General features: G+C 41.8%; 1 protein-coding gene across 12 annotated transcripts in view; it reads right to left on the reverse strand.

Moving 5' to 3' along the window:
• The window catches only part of NRXN1 (neurexin 1), a 1,243,173-nt gene that overhangs the window by 600,430 nt on the left and 623,791 nt on the right, over positions 1-18,952 (reverse strand). For all 12 annotated transcript variants that reach the window (XM_054022355.1, XM_054022354.1, XM_054022352.1 and 9 more), the window contains 2 exons: positions 12,096-12,477; positions 11,403-11,593 (listed from right to left, as the gene is read on the reverse strand). In XM_054022355.1, the coding sequence (XP_053878330.1) occupies positions 11,403-11,593; positions 12,096-12,477 (573 nt within the window). The remainder of the gene's footprint in view (positions 1-11,402; positions 11,594-12,095; positions 12,478-18,952) is intronic.

Genomic DNA, 18,952 nt, shown 5'->3' on the forward strand with positions numbered 1-18,952 from the left:
AAGGACCCACCGCCGAATTGCCGTCTATCCGGAGCGGGCCGATTGAGCTGCCACCGAAGTGCCGCCGCCGCCGCTCGGGATGTGCCACCCCGACAACGGACGCACTGCCGCCCCTTTCCATTGGCCGCCCCAGGCACCTGCTTCCTTCGCTGGTGCCTGGAGCCGGCCCTGAATAAAACACACCAAAGAGAACTGACAACCCCAGTGATAGTACTTCTCCTGCTTTAATATTTTGTTAGGAAGAGGAAGTGGAAGGCATCAGTATTGACACAGATTAAGCAGATTTAAAACTAAAGCAATCTGTTTGTCCAATGTACTGTGAGGGAAAGTTGGTGGTGCATGCTAAATGGTAAATAATAAAATCTAATTGCCACATAAATGTGTGTGGTAATCCATCTCCCATAGAATCTACCCTATGCCAATTACTTCACACTGGGGGGAGGTGGTTATGCTGTGTGGGGGGGATGAGGTGTTCAAGCATTCCAAATGCCCTTTATTGTATTCATGCACTCAACACACCTGTAAATTGCATACAACTAAAACCCATACAAAATACCATGAAGTAGTCTTTTCATGCTATACGGTATCCAGATTTCCCTTCCTGTTTCCTGTAGACAGTTCCTCCATAATCGTTCACTCACTCTCTGTTTGACAGCAAACACTTAATACTAGCCCATTTTATGCTTTCAAAATGTACACAAAAAGGGATTCCTCTGTATGTAGATCATCCCTGTCCAGTTGAAAGAGGGATTTTCAGGGATTGGTCATCTCTCCAGAACTCTTCCCCCTTCCTAGGGCTTCACGTGGTGCCCTACATAGACTATTAAGCAGTTATCAGATGTTAAAAAGCTTTGCCACTCTGAATGTGTACTGGGACTGAATCTGATAGAAGTGAAAGGCTTAGTATCCTATTACCAAACCCCTCACCCATCCAATTGCCTTCCAATAATCTACGAAAACTATTACATGAATCAGCTACTACTGCAATGAGGCTGCTTAGTCAGCACCCCAGGACCCTTTAAGGGAGTTACAAAGTACTACTAGTACTGCATATTTTGAAGAAAAGATTTGGAAGGTTCCCCTCAGAGAATTCAAGGAGTAGGTTCAAAAAAATCTAGCTCAGATAAGCTTGAACCAAGTTCATGGGTTTATTTAAAGATGGGAAAAAACTGTCAATTCTTGGGGGAAGGGTTTTAGGCCATGACTGCAGACAGACAGACAGACAGACCTCCTCAAAAGGTTCAGATACTGGTAATTAGGATACATTTTAATAACCTCTTAGATGCATTTCAAAGCTTTTGAGGTTCACACATTACTGGTATAAAACTATGGATTTGGGTATTTCAGAAGGCTTCAGAGGACAGTATCCAGACCACTTAAACCAGCTGGGTGCTGAGTAGATGAGTTGGGGGGTGGGGGACAAAGGAAAGGAATTTCCACAGTGTGACAAAGTTCTGTCCTTGACTCCGTGGGTCCTGCGTTTCCTGATGGATTTTGCTAGCCTCAGAGGCTCACTGTGACCCTCTGCATAGCCCTTCTCTCTCTAAAGGCAAGGGTCACAGTCTACTGAGCCATTTTCATCATAAGCCAGGAAGGGAGATGAGGAGAAGCAACCCTCCCTCGCACAGTCTCTGTTGTCTCTCAGTATCAGTGATTAATCAGGGAGGGGAGGGGGGAACCCAAGCCCACCCTCTACTCCGGGCTCCAGCCCAGGGACCCTAAAATTAGCAGCTATGGAAGCTGACTTTTTGGAAATAGGACGTGTACAATTCCCTGGGCCACTTCCCCACAGCAGCCCCCACTCAATATTACAATTCACAATTACCTCAGGGCATCCTTTCTTGCACCTGATATAGATTTGTACTGCTTCGTTCCTCCAACAGCACAGCTCCCTCCTATAGCTCCTGACACCCACCCCTCACTGACTAACGGGGAGGCTTTGAACTAGTTCCAGCCAGCCCTTGATTGGCTTGAGGTGTCCCAATCAATCTAGCTATCTCCACTGCCTTCTAGAAGGATCTTAATTGGCCCCAGGTGTCTTGATTAACCTGGAGCAACTGCCATTTGGTTACCATGGTACCAGGGATTTGTTTAGCCTGGGGCTAACATACCTGTTCCTCACTACCTTACTGTAGCCATCTGGCCTTGTCCCATCACACCAGCTACAGAGCAGCTGCAGAATTGTACTACAGAGGCTCTGCAGTGTAGCCAACTATAGAGATTTTATTGAGACTATCCTGATTTTTGGTGATTTTCTTAAATCCCTAGCTTCTGGATTCATTTGATTAGATGAGTATCTCAGCTTTGATAAAAGCACAAGTTTCTAGTCATCACAGCTTTAGAAAAAAGCTTGAAAAAGTGACCCCCTAAAGGCTCAAACACTAGAAGATCATAGAATCATAGAATATTAGGGTTGGAAGAGACTTCAGAAGGTCATCTAGTCCAATCCCCTGCTCAAAACAGGACCAACATCAACTAAATCATCTCAGCCAGGGCTTTGTCAAGCCGGGCCTTAAAAACCTCTAAGAATGGAGATTCCACCACCTCCCTAAGTAACCCATTCCAGTGCTTCACCACCCTCCTAATGAAATAGTGTTTCCTAATATCCAACCTAGACCTCCCCCACTGCAACTTGAGACCATTGCTTCTTATTTGGTCATCTGCCACCACTGAGAACAGCCTAGCTACATCCTCTTTGGAACCCCCCCTTCAGGTAGTTGAAGGCTTCTATCAAATCCCCCCTCACTCTTCTCTTCTGCAGACTAAATAACCCCAGTTCCTGCAGACTCTTCTCAAAGGAGGTGGTGGAATCTGTATCCTTAGAGGTTTTTAAGGCCTGGCTTGAGAAAACCCTGGCTGGGAAGGTTTAGTTGGTGTTGTCCTGCTTTGAGCAGGGGATTGGAGTAGATGACCTCCTGAGGACTCTTCCAACCCTAATAGTCTATGATTCTAAGTCATCTGCCCCCGCCACCAAATAATTTTCATTGTCCTCCGTTGGACTTTCTCCAATTTGTCCACATCCCTTCTGTAGTGGGGGACCAAAACTGGATGGGACCAAAAATACTCCAGGTGTGGCCTCACCAGTGCCGAATAGAGGGGAATAATCACTTCCCTCATTCTGCTGGCAATATTCCTACTAATACAGCCCAATATCAAATCAAAAGAACCATGAAATTAGTATTTTTATAAACTCATGGTTCTTATGCCAATCTTATTATTTTTGTGGGGGCCAACTAATGATTTCTGAATGCTTGGCATTAGTAATACTTCAAGTGTAGACCAATGGCTGGAGTAGCTTTCATTCACCTGCACACTATGGCATGGCATCCCTTCTGCCTCGCCGGACTTAGCACTCCCTCCTCTGCCACGGACAGGGCCTGGGGTAAATCAGCCCCTCCGCCCCCACTCTGGAGCGTATCTGTCTTCCCTCTTTGGGGTTTGTTTCTCAGAGCCTTCCCAGTAGGCCTCAGCGCAGGCCTGAGGAGTGCTCCTCTGTCAAACAAAGGGAAAAAGTCTATAACGCACCGAAACAAAAGGGCCCCTCACTGGGCAGGTGTTGTCCTGTTACTGGCCCTGGGGTGTCAGTCCTTCCCCTAAACAGGCACTGGGTGTTGGGTGTCTCCCCTATGGACACTGTCTGAGTAGGTAGTAGCATAGGGTTTCCATGGCCCACTTTACAGCAAGGCATTTCTTCTCTACCACGGCATACCTTTGTTCTCTGTAGAGGAGTTTCCTACTAAGGAATAGTACTGGATGTTCTTCCTCTCCTAGCATTTGAGAAAGTATGGTTCCCAATCTGACCTCGGAGGCATCCGTTTGTAGTACAAACTCTTTCTCAAAGTCTGGCACTACTAGTACTGAATTACTACAGAAGGTGGTTCTCAGATCTGTAAATGCTTCTTCAGCAGCATTGGTCCATTTCACTATTCTGGGCCTTGGGCTTTTATCAGGTTCGTCAACAGGCAGGTGAATCAGGTTGAACAGTTGTGACCTCGGCACCTTACCATCCTAGTACCTCCACTCATGGAACCTCTGGATCTTACCAGGATCTCTGCCTTCAACTGGAGGTAATCTGTGACTGCTTCTGCTGCCAGGTCATAGTAGACCTTCTGGGCTTCCCCCCACAGGAAAGGGGCAAGATGCTGGCCCACTGGTCTCGGGGCCAGGCCTCACATAGGGCCGTTCTCTCAAAGGTGAGAAGGTACGCCTCCACATCATCTTCCACCGTCATCTTTTGCAGGTAACTGCTGGCCCTTAGGGGTCGCATCTCATTAAGGCAATGTGTCAGAGTGGTCAGGGCCTTCAGCTAGCTCATGATCTCCTGCAGGGTGGCTCGATCCTGAACTTCCTGGCTTATCAGCAGCTGATTCGTCTCCTGTTATAGTCGTACTGACTCCTGTTGGGCAGTCATCTGAGCCCTGGTAGCCTCTTGTTGTGCTGACATGTCCTACACCAGAGCCCTCACAATGTTATCCATTTTAAGGGGGTGGATTTACCTTGCCCTGGAATGGTTCTCAGCGCCACTGCAATCCCACCCCTGACACCACGTGTGACCCCTTCTGCCTCGCCGGACTTAACACTCCCTCCTCTGCCAGGGACAGGGCCTGGGGTAAATCATCCCCCCACTTGGGAGCATGTCTGTCTTCCCTCTTCAGGATTTGTTTCTCAGAGCCTTCCCGGTAGGCCTCGGGCCAGGCCTGAGGAGTGCTCCTCTGCCAAAGGGAAAAAGTCTATAACACACTGAAACGAAAGGATAATACCTTTCCCTGGGCCCCTCACTGGGGCAGGTGTTGTCCTGTCACTGGCCCCAGGGTGTTGGTCCTTCCCCTAAAAAGGCACTGGGTTTTGGGTGTCTCCCCTATGGGGAGGAGCGCAGTCTCTCACACTGGAGAAACTTATTTCCCTGCTGCCTACAGCCTTGCAGCAGTTTGTCTCCCGTCTCTCCCCACAGCAGGTTTCAGGCAGCCCTTAATTGCACTCAGGTGTTCCTAACTGACCTGAAGTAACACAGGTCAATTAGGGACACACACTCTCAATGGAAAGCAGAAATGGATTATAGCAAATCCTCAGGCCACACGCTTGACTTCCTTGCCTACACATGGAGAATACCACAAAGTGGGATTCTACACTGCACAGGAAATATGCATCTCTTAACTCCTACCCCACTTCCCCTACACATGTCAGTCACACTGGTTCCACTGTCATGGTACATTCTGTAACTAGGAAAGCACTGGCAGGGTTCGTCACTGTATTTGGGGACCTTAGATTTTAGGGGATAGGAGGTGAGTCAGGTTATGAAGAAATATGGAGGATGACATCTCACCCATCATGTTTACAGGTAACAGTATCTGGAATTCTGCCTCTAGAAAAAAAAAGCTATTTCTGCATGAAGAGTTCACATCCCTCTGGCAAGGTCACTGGAATTAACTTATGCATGTTGATTTGGGAAAAGTTCATGGCTAATGCTTGTTCATTTGTACAAGTTTTCATTTTTAAATAAAATGTTGTTCTTTGCTTTTCAACAAAGCATTGGGTCTCAGGCTACTTCTACACTACCTAGGGTGTGATTCCTAGGTCTCAGACCCACTCATGCTAGCTCTCATCGAGGCAGCATTCTAAAAATAGTACTGTAACTGCAGTAGTATGGGCAGTGGTGAGTGGTGGCATGGGCTAACTGCTCTGAGTACATACCCACAGGGTTCAAACCGGTTTGTATGTGGGCAACCAGTCTGTGCTGCCACTGTCCTGTGCTACCACAGCTTCACTGCTATTTTTGGCCTGCTAGCTTGATGTGAGATACACAAGTAAATCTACGAAAACCAGTTCCAAGTGTAGATGTAGCCTTCATAAATGGGAAAGACCACTGCTATTGACAGAGACCTTGTGAGAAGGAGAAATACATAATGTGGCAAAATTAATACAGGGCTGATTACAGGAACAAATGTTGTAGAAAATTGATATCACTTCAGGTTCAATTTCCACTGCTAGAACAATTCACTTTTCCATTAACAAGATGGTTTAGTTCATCCTTGCAAAATTCTATCTACTCTATCCACTCACCCAGCATGGGTAACATATTTTGACAGCCAAGTAAAATATTATTAGGTTATTTCATTATCACCAGTCATCATAGTAAAAGATGTAGATTTGTGCACACATGGGCTACTAAATCTTCATAGCAAGTTTGAAAGGATGTTTTAATTGCTAAGTAGGGGCATTGGGACAAATATATACATCTCTGAAATCACTGGAGTTACACCAGTGGTGAATTTGACCAGTTTCCTTTCAGATGTTTCAGACTGTAGGCTGTCCCAGATTGTTAAAGAGGCAGAAGAGAAGGAAAATGAAAGCAGACACATTGCAAAATCATATGAAGACACAGATGACAGAGAGCCTGAGCTGAAGCAAGGATGGAGGCATGAAGCACCCAAGCTATCCATGAGATACCCTTGAGGCTGCACAAGTAGCTCAGGCAGATGCAGGTCAATGTCAAACTGATCTGAGCTGGAACAAAATGTTTCAACATTTCTGAATCAAAATTTATTCCAACTTTTCATTCTGGAAAAAAAAAAGACATTTCAACTTTTTGTCCCGATTTTGGATGAAATTGAATGTTGAAGTATTGGAATTTCTTATGGTGAAGTAGGGTTACCATTCGTCCGGATTTACCCGGACATGTCCTCCTTTTGTGTGCTAAAAATAGCGTCCGGGGGGAATTTGTAAAGCACTCACAATGTCCGGGATTTCCCCCTCCCCCGGCAGAGCGAGCGGCTGGGAGGGCTGCAGGAAAGTCCCGGGCTGTACTCCGGAGCAGCTTCCTCCTCCCACCCCCCCCTCCCTGCATTCTGAGCCGGCCGGCAGCTCCTCCTCCTGCAGCCCGCTCCGGCAACCCTGTTCAGGGCCAGGGTCCGGGTTTTGTGTTGTGCAGGGGAGCTCAGCCATGTGTCCGGCTGGCACAGAGCCCAACACCCTGTTCTGAGCAGCAGGGTAAGGGGGGGCAGGAGAAGGGACAGGGAGGTTCTGGAGGGGGCAGTCAAGAAACGGGGGGGGGCTTTTGGAGGGGAGTGGAGAAAGTTTTGGGCAGTCAGGGTACAGGTAGGGGGTAGGGTCCTGGGGGGCAGTTGGGGGGGGTCTTAGGAGAGGGCAGTTAGGGGACAAGGAACAGGGAGTCTTAGGTAGGGGGTGGGGTTCTGGAGGGCAGTTAGGAGCAGGGGTCCCAGGAGGGGGCAGTCAGGGGACAAGGAGCGGGGGGTAGGGGGCTGGGAGTTCTGGGGGGGAGCTGTCAGGGGGCAGGAGTGGGGAGAGGGATCGGAGCAGTCAGGGGACAGGGAGCAGAGGGGTTTAGATGGGTTGGGAGTTCTGGGGGGGGCTGTCAGGGGGTGGGGAGTGGTTGGATGGGGCGTGGGAGTCCCAGGGGTCTGTCTGGGGGTGGGGGTGTGGATAAGGGTTGGGGCAGTCAGGGGACAAGAGGCAAGGAGGCTTAGATAGGGAGTGGAGTCCTGGGGGGCAGTTAGGGGCAGGGGTCCCACGAGGGGGCAGTCAGGGGACAAGGAACGGGGGGAGGGTTGGGGGTTCTGGGGGGGCGGGAAGTGGGAGGGGCAGGGGCGGGGCTAGGGCGGGGCTCCTCCCGTCCTCTTTTTTGCTTGTTGAAATATGGTAACCCTAGGTGAAGTAATTCTAATTTTTGGCATAAAATGTTAACGTCAGGGTCAAGCATAATGCCGAGATTATGCACAGTATAGGCAAATGGGTGGTTAAAGTTTAGGCGAGAAAGAGGAGACAGAGTTATGTTTGAGGATGTACATTTGCTTTTGAAGCATTTAATAGAAAGAGGCTGAGACAAAACCATGAGTTGGATTTATCAACACAGGCAAAAGCTGGAGACAAAGGAGTTATAAAAGGCAGTGGTGCTGGAACAATTTGTATAGTGGTGGTGCTGAGAGCCATTGAATCAAACTAAACCATGTATATGATGGAAACCACTTCAAGGCAGCGGGTGCAGCAACACCTCCAGCACTCCGAGTTCCAGCGCCTATGACTAAAGGTGTTGAAAAATGTATAGTTGAATGAGGACAACATTTTCCTTTGGCAGCAGTAAGGGACCCTGCAAATGATGGACCCTCAGTTACACCCAGGCAACCCCTCAACTTCACTAAGATTGTTGAATTATTTTAAACACAGCAGGTTGGTCACCCAAACTTGCATGGCTTCTGAGAGCACAATGTCAGGTAGAGGAAACAAAGAGGAACAAAAGTATATTTAGAGAAGAACTTTGAAACCTTTAAATTGTGACCTGGACTTTATGAGTATGTGAACCATATGAGCTATACTGAAAACAGGATAGGGAGTATAACCAAAAAACTCACACTGAAGAAACCTTTGCTGTAACTCTGCAGGTATGCATGCCTGAATTATGCTGCTTTTGTTGTTAAGACTCATTTCTCTTCATAGGCTATCTGTTATAATTGTACATACAAACACAAGAACAGATCAGAATAATGAGGCATTAACCCAGTCTGCTCATTTTCTCTTCTAAAAGAAATAACCCATCTATTCGATTCTAAGCACACTAATACTTCTCCATCTCCTGTTTTGTTGTTTACTTGAATATCCAGCAGTTGATGGATATTATGACTATGTCTACACTATGGAATTTAACAAAAAAATTTCAACCAGTGCTTAGCTTCCATTCAGCTGAACTGGTGTCAGAACTGGTGGGGGCCAAGGTATATACAAGCTTCCCATGGGCAAGCACTTTTGTACACATTAGTGTTCCTGCTAGTGCTAACTCCAGTTAAGTTGAACTGGTGGTAGAACCAGTGGAAGTTTGGCTGTTCTTAACATGTACATTCAAGTCAGCAGGACTACTCATCTGAGTCATGTTAAACAGATGCATAAGTGTTTGCAGGATCAGCATGTAATACGATAGAGGAGTGCTATTGTCATTTAAAAGAAATAAAGAATGGTATGGAAGAATAATTCAAAGGAAATAAAAAAAGAAAGAGGAAATACCAGTGAAATGTAACTTGGCTTTCCCATTATAGAATGCCCAGTCTCCTATTTGACTTGTTAAAATTCATCAGCTTTATGAAACAAAACAAACAAAACCCCCACTCACTTTATATGTCCTATATCATGATTTAATTATGCTGATGAAACAAGACATACTAATTCATTAAAAATAAAAAAAACCCTCAAAAACATAGTACTGCTGGCGAGAGAAAGATTGAGAACCTGTACTATGATAGAAAGTCTGTTTGATCAAGGTCACTTACTGTATCATGAGGATTATTATTCTTTTATCCAAAGATTTTTTGCTGTGTGGCAAATTACATAAAACTTCCACCAAAAAGTCAGTGTCTAATATAATTCACCTCCCTAGTTTAAAATGTTGATACACTTTTATACTTCTTAGTATTTGTGAATTGAAAATCTGCAGCCTCAAAGTTAGCAAATCCATGAGCAATGGATGTGTTTGCATGCAAAGAGAATATTGTGGAATTTCAAATGTGAAGAAAACAAAGGAATGTTGGATTTCATAGTCTATCCTGTCAGGAGCATTTATCTTTTCATGAATACACCAAGCAGCATATTTTGTGACATAATAGTGCCCTCTAGTGTCTTATTAAGTATATATCTTTATATTAGTATCAACTAATTTTTATAAAGTAACATAACAAAAAATCAACAACACTATATCTGAACAATATTAAGATGTAGCTGGATACAATAAAATAAGTAAAACATGTTTAACTTCTCTTATTAGCTCATGACAATATGCATATTCCAAGTTGTATCTGTTTAATATACTGTCAAAATCTGTTTTTATAGTCAGATATATATTCTCTCTCTCTGTCACACACACACACTTGCAGAGCCAGTATAGCTGTGGAAAAACAAGCTGGATTTTCTTCTGCTTCATTCTTCAACAATAACTTTGAAAATCTGATTCTGATTCTGAATTGTAATTGTCCATAATTAGAGCAAAGATATAGAAAGCAGAAAGAACAGTTTGATTTTCAAATGCCCCAATGAAGCTTCAGAGCTAGCAATTAGAAAATCTTGATTAGACTTGTAAACAAAGCATTTTTGATAAGGAAGCCACTGATGGGAAAGTGAAATATCAAACGTGAAATATCATAAAATCCACAGTAATTACCAAGGTCAGCTCATTATCTTTAACTCAGAAGGTGGTTAAAAGAAAATGCAGCGAGCTCGAGATGGAATATTAATATCAACTTTGAATTTCCTGCATTTTGCCAATTAGTATCATAAGCTGAATGTTAAGAAATGTAGATTTCTTCATCTTAATGTATTAGTTTTGTAGATTTCTTCATCTTAATGTATTAGTTTTGTGTCTCCTAATATATTTTTTATATAAAAAGTTATAAAATATAGACTATTCTACCATGAAATCAGAATGAATTTTCTTGGTTATATACAATTTGTAGAAAATTTAAAAAAATACATCTTTACACATTCTTTCAAATATGCATTGTATTCATCTTACCCTAATTGATTCCTTAAGACCTATTCTTGCCAATCGAATTACTATTCAGTTCACTCACTCACACAAAATTTGGTTGACAAGATTATCTTTAAAACAGTTATATATTTAAATGAGATCTGTACCTACACAAATGTACACATATATTTAATGTGGCAGGCATCTGATATTTCAAAATGTTACTTTTATTTGAGAATTAGCACAAAACTGTGCTTTTCATGCAAGATATTATACCAAATTATAAGAATTAGCATGTGACTGAACAGAGCACTCAGGGTAATACAGTATTTACTTCCCTCATTTACAAGCGCTAGTAAACGGGCTTTATGGAAAATACTAAATAACAGGCTTCAGGTCAGAATTTCTCCCAAACCACAAGTAAGGACAGGGCAGTTTTATAATGTCACTAAGCTTCTACTCCAGCTCTTGGACTGTGCTCTCTGTGAGTGTTTGTGGCATCTAGGACTGAGGAAAGAATTTTTAGAATTCTACAGTGAGGATGTGATTCTCAATTTAATTGTATAGACTTTTAGAGTAATTTCTATAGACTTATTTAATTCCTATAGAGCCTTATTGCTTTCATCCTTATTAATTTCAGCTATTGGATTTTTTTCCACAGGGTCCTAAAGCCTTGTGTTCTTTTCACTCTCTTGTCTTTCTGCCTAGTGTAAAGTTGAAATTTTTTCTCTACATTTTGGTCTTACATAACCATGCAAAATTACTGAATTGAGAGTGTAAGAATAATGAGAAGAAACTGATTTCACGTGGACATATTAATTATTATCAGTTATAGTAATCTTTATATAGCACCATAAACTTAAATTACTCTTGACAAATATAACTATCCATCTGCAAAGTATCCCACCACACATTACACAAGAATTATTGTACTTACTTTTGAGGTCTAAGTTTCTGGCTCCTGCTGTGCTTTGTGTTGTGATTTTAGTGTCAATCTTCACAGTATGAAGATTATTGGTATCCCGCGATATCATCACATTGTGCCACTGATTGTCATTCAGAGGTTTATTAGAACTTCCTTTGATGAGATTTGCACCATTTCCCAAATCAAACACATAATGTAAATACCTGGATAAAGAACATTTTTTTAAAAAGTTAGTTTTTCTTGCATACCTGAGAAGGTACAAATTAGGGCACCCTATATTTTGTTTCCTTCCCCCCCCCCACCGCACCCCTCCCTGCAGTGTCACTGGCAAGCAAGGAGAATAACCCTGAGTATGAGGGGCTGGATTCTCAAGTGGGGTAAATGAACTTAGCTCCAGTGAAATCAACACTGGCTTATGCTAGCTGAAGATCTAGCCCCAGGTTTCTAATTACTGCTGAAGCAGCAGGGTGCATTAGGATTATTTTTTGTCTATGTCCTATACAAACTATATTATTATTTGCTTTTCATATTTAACTAAGTTTCAGCCTGAAAAGAAAAAAAGATTCACAGGATGTTTACCAACCAGATTCTAAAAAAAAGGGGGAAGTCAAGATTTTCAACCTAAACCTCATGATTTTAACATGTCTAAAGACTGTAAAAGAACCCAAACTATTTTGCTTATGGCACAGTTAGCTGTGTACATACCCTTTAACTAATTCAACTACAATGAAATCATTTCCATCTCCACTGTTATAGAGTATCAGTCCATCCAGTGATGTTGTTTTGAACTGGAAAAAAAGGTGCATAGATGTGTAGGCTTGTAGTGTAGCCAGTGCAACATAGCTTGCTTTTGTTTTAAAGGTGACAGGATCTGCTATGATATTCCTGAAACCAAATCTGGCATTTAGCTCACAATAATCAATGTCTCCATTTTTACATAGGTCAATGTATGCCATGCCGTTAAATGTGAGACTCTGCAGATGTCCAATGAAATTAGAGGGAACAGAGGACAGGTAGCGGCGTTCTGTTATTATTCCTGTCTCTATGTTATGGAATTCCAGTCTCGTGTGATCACCAGCCATTTGACCTTAAAACAACAATAATAAACAATGTTAATGTCTGAAATGGATGCATGTGAAGTGGTTGCAAATCCATAATAATTTTAAAACATGCAGGACTGTTACATTTTAAAAACACACAGGCTCCAAACATAAAATTATCTAAACTGATCCAAAGCCTATTAAAGTCACTCGAAGATTTTCTGTTGCCTTCAATAGGTATTGGATCAGGCCTCAATGTGCACCCCAAACATGTGCACAATAAGGCCAGGTCTACACTACAAACGTACCTTGGTATAACTACGATGCTGAGGGGTGTGAAAAATCCACACCTCTGAGGACACAGTTATATTGATCTAAACTCCAGTGTAGACAGTGCTGTGTCAACAGGAGGGCTTCTCCTCTCAACATAGCTATCACCTCTAGCAAAGGTGGATTAACTATGTCAACGGGAAAAACTGTACCCTTTTAAGCCTTAATATTGTTTGTTAATGAGATCATAGATTCTGGTTGCCTTCAGCCACCTATGCAGATTTCTTTTATCAGGAGCAAGTTTAATCTGTGTGGCATGTAGTGTATGGGACTGCAGCTGAGGCTAAATGAGATAAGAGCTAAAACCAGTCTAAAATTTTTGGGTCACATCTGAAAAACAGTTTTTGTCACTCCTTCCCCAGGAGGCCTGGATCAACAATAACATCACACTCCCTGTCAGTACCTGGCCTGAGCCAGGGAAGCTAAGATCCCAACTGTGGACCAAATTCAGTGATGAATCTGGGTCACATACCACCTGAGGCACATTGTGCATATGCAAAGAAGAAGATGACTCCCTTCCCCTCCTCCCTCAAAAGTAACTCACTATTTTCACAGAACTATCCAAAGGTATTTTGGAGCATGTTAGCAACATTCACAGCTTTATATGGTGACATCCTGCCCCCACTGAAGTGAACGGGAGTTTTGCCATTGTCTTCAGTGGGTCAAGGATTTTGCTCAAAGATTTTAAAAAGCCACAAGAGATTATGATGATTATCTGCCAGGATGGGCAGGGATGGTGTCCCTAGCCTTTGTTTGCCAGAAGCTGGGAATGAACCACTTGATGATTACCTGTTCTGTTCATTCCCTCTGGGGCACCTGGCATTGGCCACTGTTGGAAGACAGGATACTTGGCTAAATGGACCTTTGGTCTGTCCCGGTATGGCTGTTCTTATGATCTAGTCTGACCTCTTGAATAATAGAGCCTATATAGACCCTCACCCAGTAATTCCTGCATCAAACTAAATAACTTGTTGTTGAACTAGACCCTGTCATTTAGGAAATATATCCAGTCCTGATGTAAAGATTTCAAGTGATGGAGAATCTACTATATCCCTTGATGAGTTGTTCCAATGGTTAATTATCCACTTTGTATTTGTATAATTTCAACTTCCAGCCATTGCATCTTCTTATGCCTTTGCCTGCTGGATTAAAGAGCCCTCTTCCATTGGAAACCTTTTCCTTGTGTAGATACTTACAGACCCTAAACAAATCACCTATTAACTTTTATTTCAGTAAGCTAAGTTGACCAGGCTCCTTACATCTTACACTGTAGGGCATGTTTTCCAGCTTTCTTGTGGCTTTTTGAACCCTTTGCAATTTTTCCAACATATTTTTCTAAATGTGGACACCAGAAATGGATGCAGTATTCTAGTAATGATCTCACTAATAATTCCTAATGATTGTTTGGATCATATCACAAAATGAACCAATTCATGTGCCATAAAAAGGTGTACTGGGGAATGGGAGGGTGTGGGTGAGAGGAGGTGAGGTATTCTTAGTACCCTCAGAATCCTGCTGAGGAAGCAGAGTCCAGCTTACTTGTTCTTTCCAATCTAGTCATTGGGTTACATTGGTTTATATCAGTTTATTGGTAGGCTATTTTCACAAGGAAATGAGCTAGACAATTACTGTTTTGGTTTAATCAAGGCTCAGAGTCTTCTGTACATTTGCAGTTGTTCTCCAGATCAGTGGTAGCAGTGGGGTATATACACCAATTGTGCAAAGCCAGAAGTCTGGCTCTAACAGCATACCTCCTTTGAACGTATTCCTCATGTTTTGTCAAAGAGCCTGAAAAGCAGGGTTTCAGTGGGTTTAGACAATTAGGGCAGGTAATGTCTTGCAGTTAGCCTCTTATCTGCATCCTATCAGGTGTGCACATATGCATGGCCCAAGCCAGATTTACAGCCTACACATTTTTACATATGTCAGCTTTATGATGCACCTTGGGTGATTAATTTAAAATCTATATTTAATCAAAATGTATACCAGAGAGCTCTCAAAAGAAATTGTTAAAACAAGACAAAATCCATTTCCTTGTGCACATTACTTACTTCCTCCACTTCATTCAGGCTGGACAGTGAAATTGAATTGTTCAGATACACTTTTGTGCTTATAGTCAGTTTCACCCTCTGGCTTATGTACTTAGCACAGTGATGCAGCGTTTGGGTTTCTAGTACTACAGGAGTTGGTTTACATTTAAACAAAATAACTAAAAACCTCTTTGTAGATAATTTAAACACAATTCATAAAAAACATTTCAATCATTATTTCAATTTGTATAATCTTTTCTTACAGAGCCTTTATTCTGGGCCGATGTTACTTGACACTTTCCCTTTTAGTTTTAGTGCCTATGTCAGAAAACACACACGCACACACTGCACCACAGGCCTGCAATATATATTACCTGGCCCATACACAGACTTGTAAGGCCTTTCAAAGTTTTCCAGCCTGCCTTTGCTGCACTCAAGCACACAGGATGAAATTTACTTCACTTGCAAAATAACTAGGCTCAGCTCTGACCCTGCACTACTTAAGTGGATGTTTTGCATTGATTTCAATGGGTACAGGATCCAACAGTCAAAGGATGCTGCTACACATGTGAAGTTTACACAGCCAGAGACCCAGGGTGAAATCCATCTATGTGTTGGGGTCAATACATGTAAAAGTGAATTCCTCAAGCCCTCTTGATTTGCCTTGGCCCACCTTCCTCATCACTCTGTATGCTAGTCCAGACACTCCTCTTGAGGAACACAAAGAACTGAAAACCCATATTGATCAACTACAGAGCTACTACTGGCTCAACAACTACAAATAAAGGTCTTCTGGTGCCTTATGAAAACTATGAAAAACATTCTGTCTTGCTGCTGGCAGTGAGGTTCATTATTTATTTCTATTCAAATAAATTTGGTAGGAAACTGAAAATTTGTTTATTTAGGGTCAAATTCAGCTTTTGGAAGAGTGTGTATCAGCTCTCACTGCAAGTAACACAAGTTGAATTCATAGTCATCAACTACATTTTCCCCCTAAAAGTTCCTTTTACTAAACTGCTGCTGCTTATTTTTCACTTGTGCTATTCCTAACTTGGAATTTCTTTGTGAGGAAAAAAGCCACCCCCCAACAAAATTTCCCATGAAATGAAATTTACACAAATTTTTTGGGGGGGTTAATAAAAAATATTTAATTCCAATTTTTAAAATAGTTTGTTTCATTTTTATGTTTTATATTATAATATGTTAAGTTTAGGGGTATAATATAATTAATATAATATAAAAATTGGTGACTGGTATTCCAAATGGCCATTTGGAATTGGCATTCTAATTGGTAATTGTCAGGTGGTAATTGGGTTAGAATTGGTTATTGGTATTGTAATTGATATAATACAAAAATAAAAATAAAATATCTAAATAAAAATAGTTATTAAATGAAAAATCAAAATTCTTAGTACTGATTTTTTCAAAAACAAAATGTTGTCAAAATTGACACGTTCCCACAGAATGTTTAGATTTCAAATTGACATTTTCCAATAGAAAGATGTTCCATTGGAAATTTTTCTACCAGCTCTATTCCTCACCCAAAATCTTAGGGTTCAGTTCTGCTGTCAGTTACACTGCTGTAAGTCCAAAAGTATGAGTGTATCTATATCCACCAATTGGACGAAACGGTTAAGTTGGAATGTGGCCTTCCCACCATTCATAATTCCACTCTGCTTTGCCCTGCAGTGACAAACCTTTCTGCCCATTCTCAATTAATCAAGGGTCTGTCTTTTTTTTTGAGCACAAGAATAAAATACATCCCAGAAATCTGGGCTTACCACTCACTCCTCTCCCTGAATGTGTTAATTGTACAAGAGAGGCTAATACAACTATAGATCTAAAATAACTCCCCACATTTTTTGTAACCCCTACAGTGGCCTCCAACAGGGAACAACCCCGTAGCTCCTGCCTGGTGAGCTAGGCATTTTGTGAACTTGTCAGTGAAAAGATTTGGCAAGCAGCATGCATTGTCTTTTCTGGAATAGGTGCCCCTAAAGGCCACATATCTTTCAGCGTTATAAATAAGTCTCAGCATACATTTATTCATATGCTAAAATATGTATCCTTCCCTACTCATTCAACTTTTACTTTATATATTTATAGACAAAATACTGTAACTGTAGCTCTCTAGAAACTAAGTATTTTTTAAAAGCACCTAACTGACTTAGGAACTTACCGGTAAGTCACTTAGATGCGCTTGAAAATTTTGCTGTTTAGGGCTGCCACTATGCTGCATAGCTAGTCGATGAGAATTGTAGCTGCAGGAATAGAGCTCTCATTCTCATGCTCTGAAAGCCTTGGCCCCAAGTGCTTGAGCTCAAGGCAAAGCAATTTAGGAGCTATGACAGCAGTTCAGCAGTCCTAATTCCATCCAGTAGATGAAATGTAACACATTAGCCAATTCCTACAATGTCTTTCCTCAATGTATGGTCTTATGTATCATAAAAGCAGTTTTCAAAAATCATTGGACCAGATGCTTCAAATAAAGCCTTTCTAGAAGTTATGCTTTAGCCAACCACAAGTTACTGGGCTCAATCCTGGAGTAGCTGGATGGAAGTTAGTGGCCTATGATATACAGAAGGTCAGAGTAGATGATCTAATGGTCCCTTCTGGCCTTAAACTCTATGAATCCTTCTTTCTATGTGGCATAGGAATGGGATGAAAACAATGCAGACACTATTGGGAAAGAGTGGAACTTTTTTTCAAAGAGGAAAGCCAGGGCTCATGAGGAGCTTGAGCCCACATGTAACCTTTAGAATGCTTCCACCTGAAAAACCCCTGCCCACTGGGAAATCTGAAGACATGTGCTAAAGATTTTAGAGCTCGGGAACAACAGCAACTCTGCACAGCAAAACACTTGAGTTTAGGATGTTCAGAGCAGTGCTAATTTGTATTCTGCACTTTTGATTCCCTATTGGAAAAGGGTGACAGTATGACATTGTAGTAGGTGACCCTTTGGCAGCATGTGCTGGAGTGATCTGTGCTGCAGGAAAGAGAAGAGGCCATGCCACAGCATGGCAGTGCAGGTTCTACATGCAGAAAGCCTAACGCTCATTGAAGTGGGGACAGAGATCCTACAGATTATCAGGCTCAGTGTAAATGGCAGTCCCAACGTCTTTCAAGTGTTCTTCAATGCCTTCCCACTGACTGCACAAGGAGACAATGTTAGGAGGATTTCTTCCCTTCACAAAGGGAGACACACTTGTCCCATTATTTTGAAAGAGAAAATTAAATGTTTTCAGATTTTACAACTGTCAGTCAACTTTCAATTGGCAGGATTGAGCCTAATTTCCCTTCAGGGCAATATCTGGTGTAACTCAGTGTAACAGAAATCAGGGTCTGCCTTAAATTTTAAAATAAAATGTTATATCACCAGCACAGATTTAAATAAATAGTTTTCCATTTAAAATACCAGAATGTGAGGCATTTTGGAGAAATGATAGCCCTGGAAATCTAATCTGTCAAGCAACCGTAGGGCTGGAGCGCAAGCCCACTAAAGTCAATGAAAAGATGTTTATTGACTTTCATGGACCTTTGACCATAACCCTGATATCTAATCGTAATTGGATTTATCCATATTAAATCAGTGTCACAGAAATTTCAAGACCAGAACTTCACAGCCATAATGGCACATGAACATAGGTTTATTTAGTCATTTTCCCCCCATTTAATTGTAATCACTTTAACAGAATTTAAGAAACACTATAATTCTAGCATCCTAAAAACCTTTGCTGTTGCCTTCAATTAAATGCTGACCTTTTGCTGAAGCCATTCTGAACAGCTGGAAAGAGATTTCAGAGAAAAACAGACCTTCCTGGTAGTTTTGTAATCTAGATGGTGTTTAAATTAAAACTTGGCAATAAGGAGAATAGAAAAAAAAATGGGAGTTTTTAGATGTCACTTTTTATTCAGTTCAGAACAGCTTCTTCTACTAAAAAAAAAAAAAAAAAAGGTCACACAATGAACTCTATGGTCTTAGCTGCCAGATTAAAGAAATCATAGTAAAACTCCAGTGCCATTTTTATTCATTTCAAACCAATTAATCCACCCTTTTTTAGGCAACCTCCTTTCTTAGGAAATCATCACAAAGTGAATTACATATACTGAGTAAAATTCTGCCCCACCTTCAGTAGACCACCTCTGGTATTGTTTAATTCTA

The sequence above is a fragment of the Malaclemys terrapin genome, chromosome 3, assembly GCF_027887155.1.
Source record: "Malaclemys terrapin pileata isolate rMalTer1 chromosome 3, rMalTer1.hap1, whole genome shotgun sequence".
Lineage (NCBI taxonomy): Eukaryota > Metazoa > Chordata > Testudines > Emydidae > Malaclemys > Malaclemys terrapin.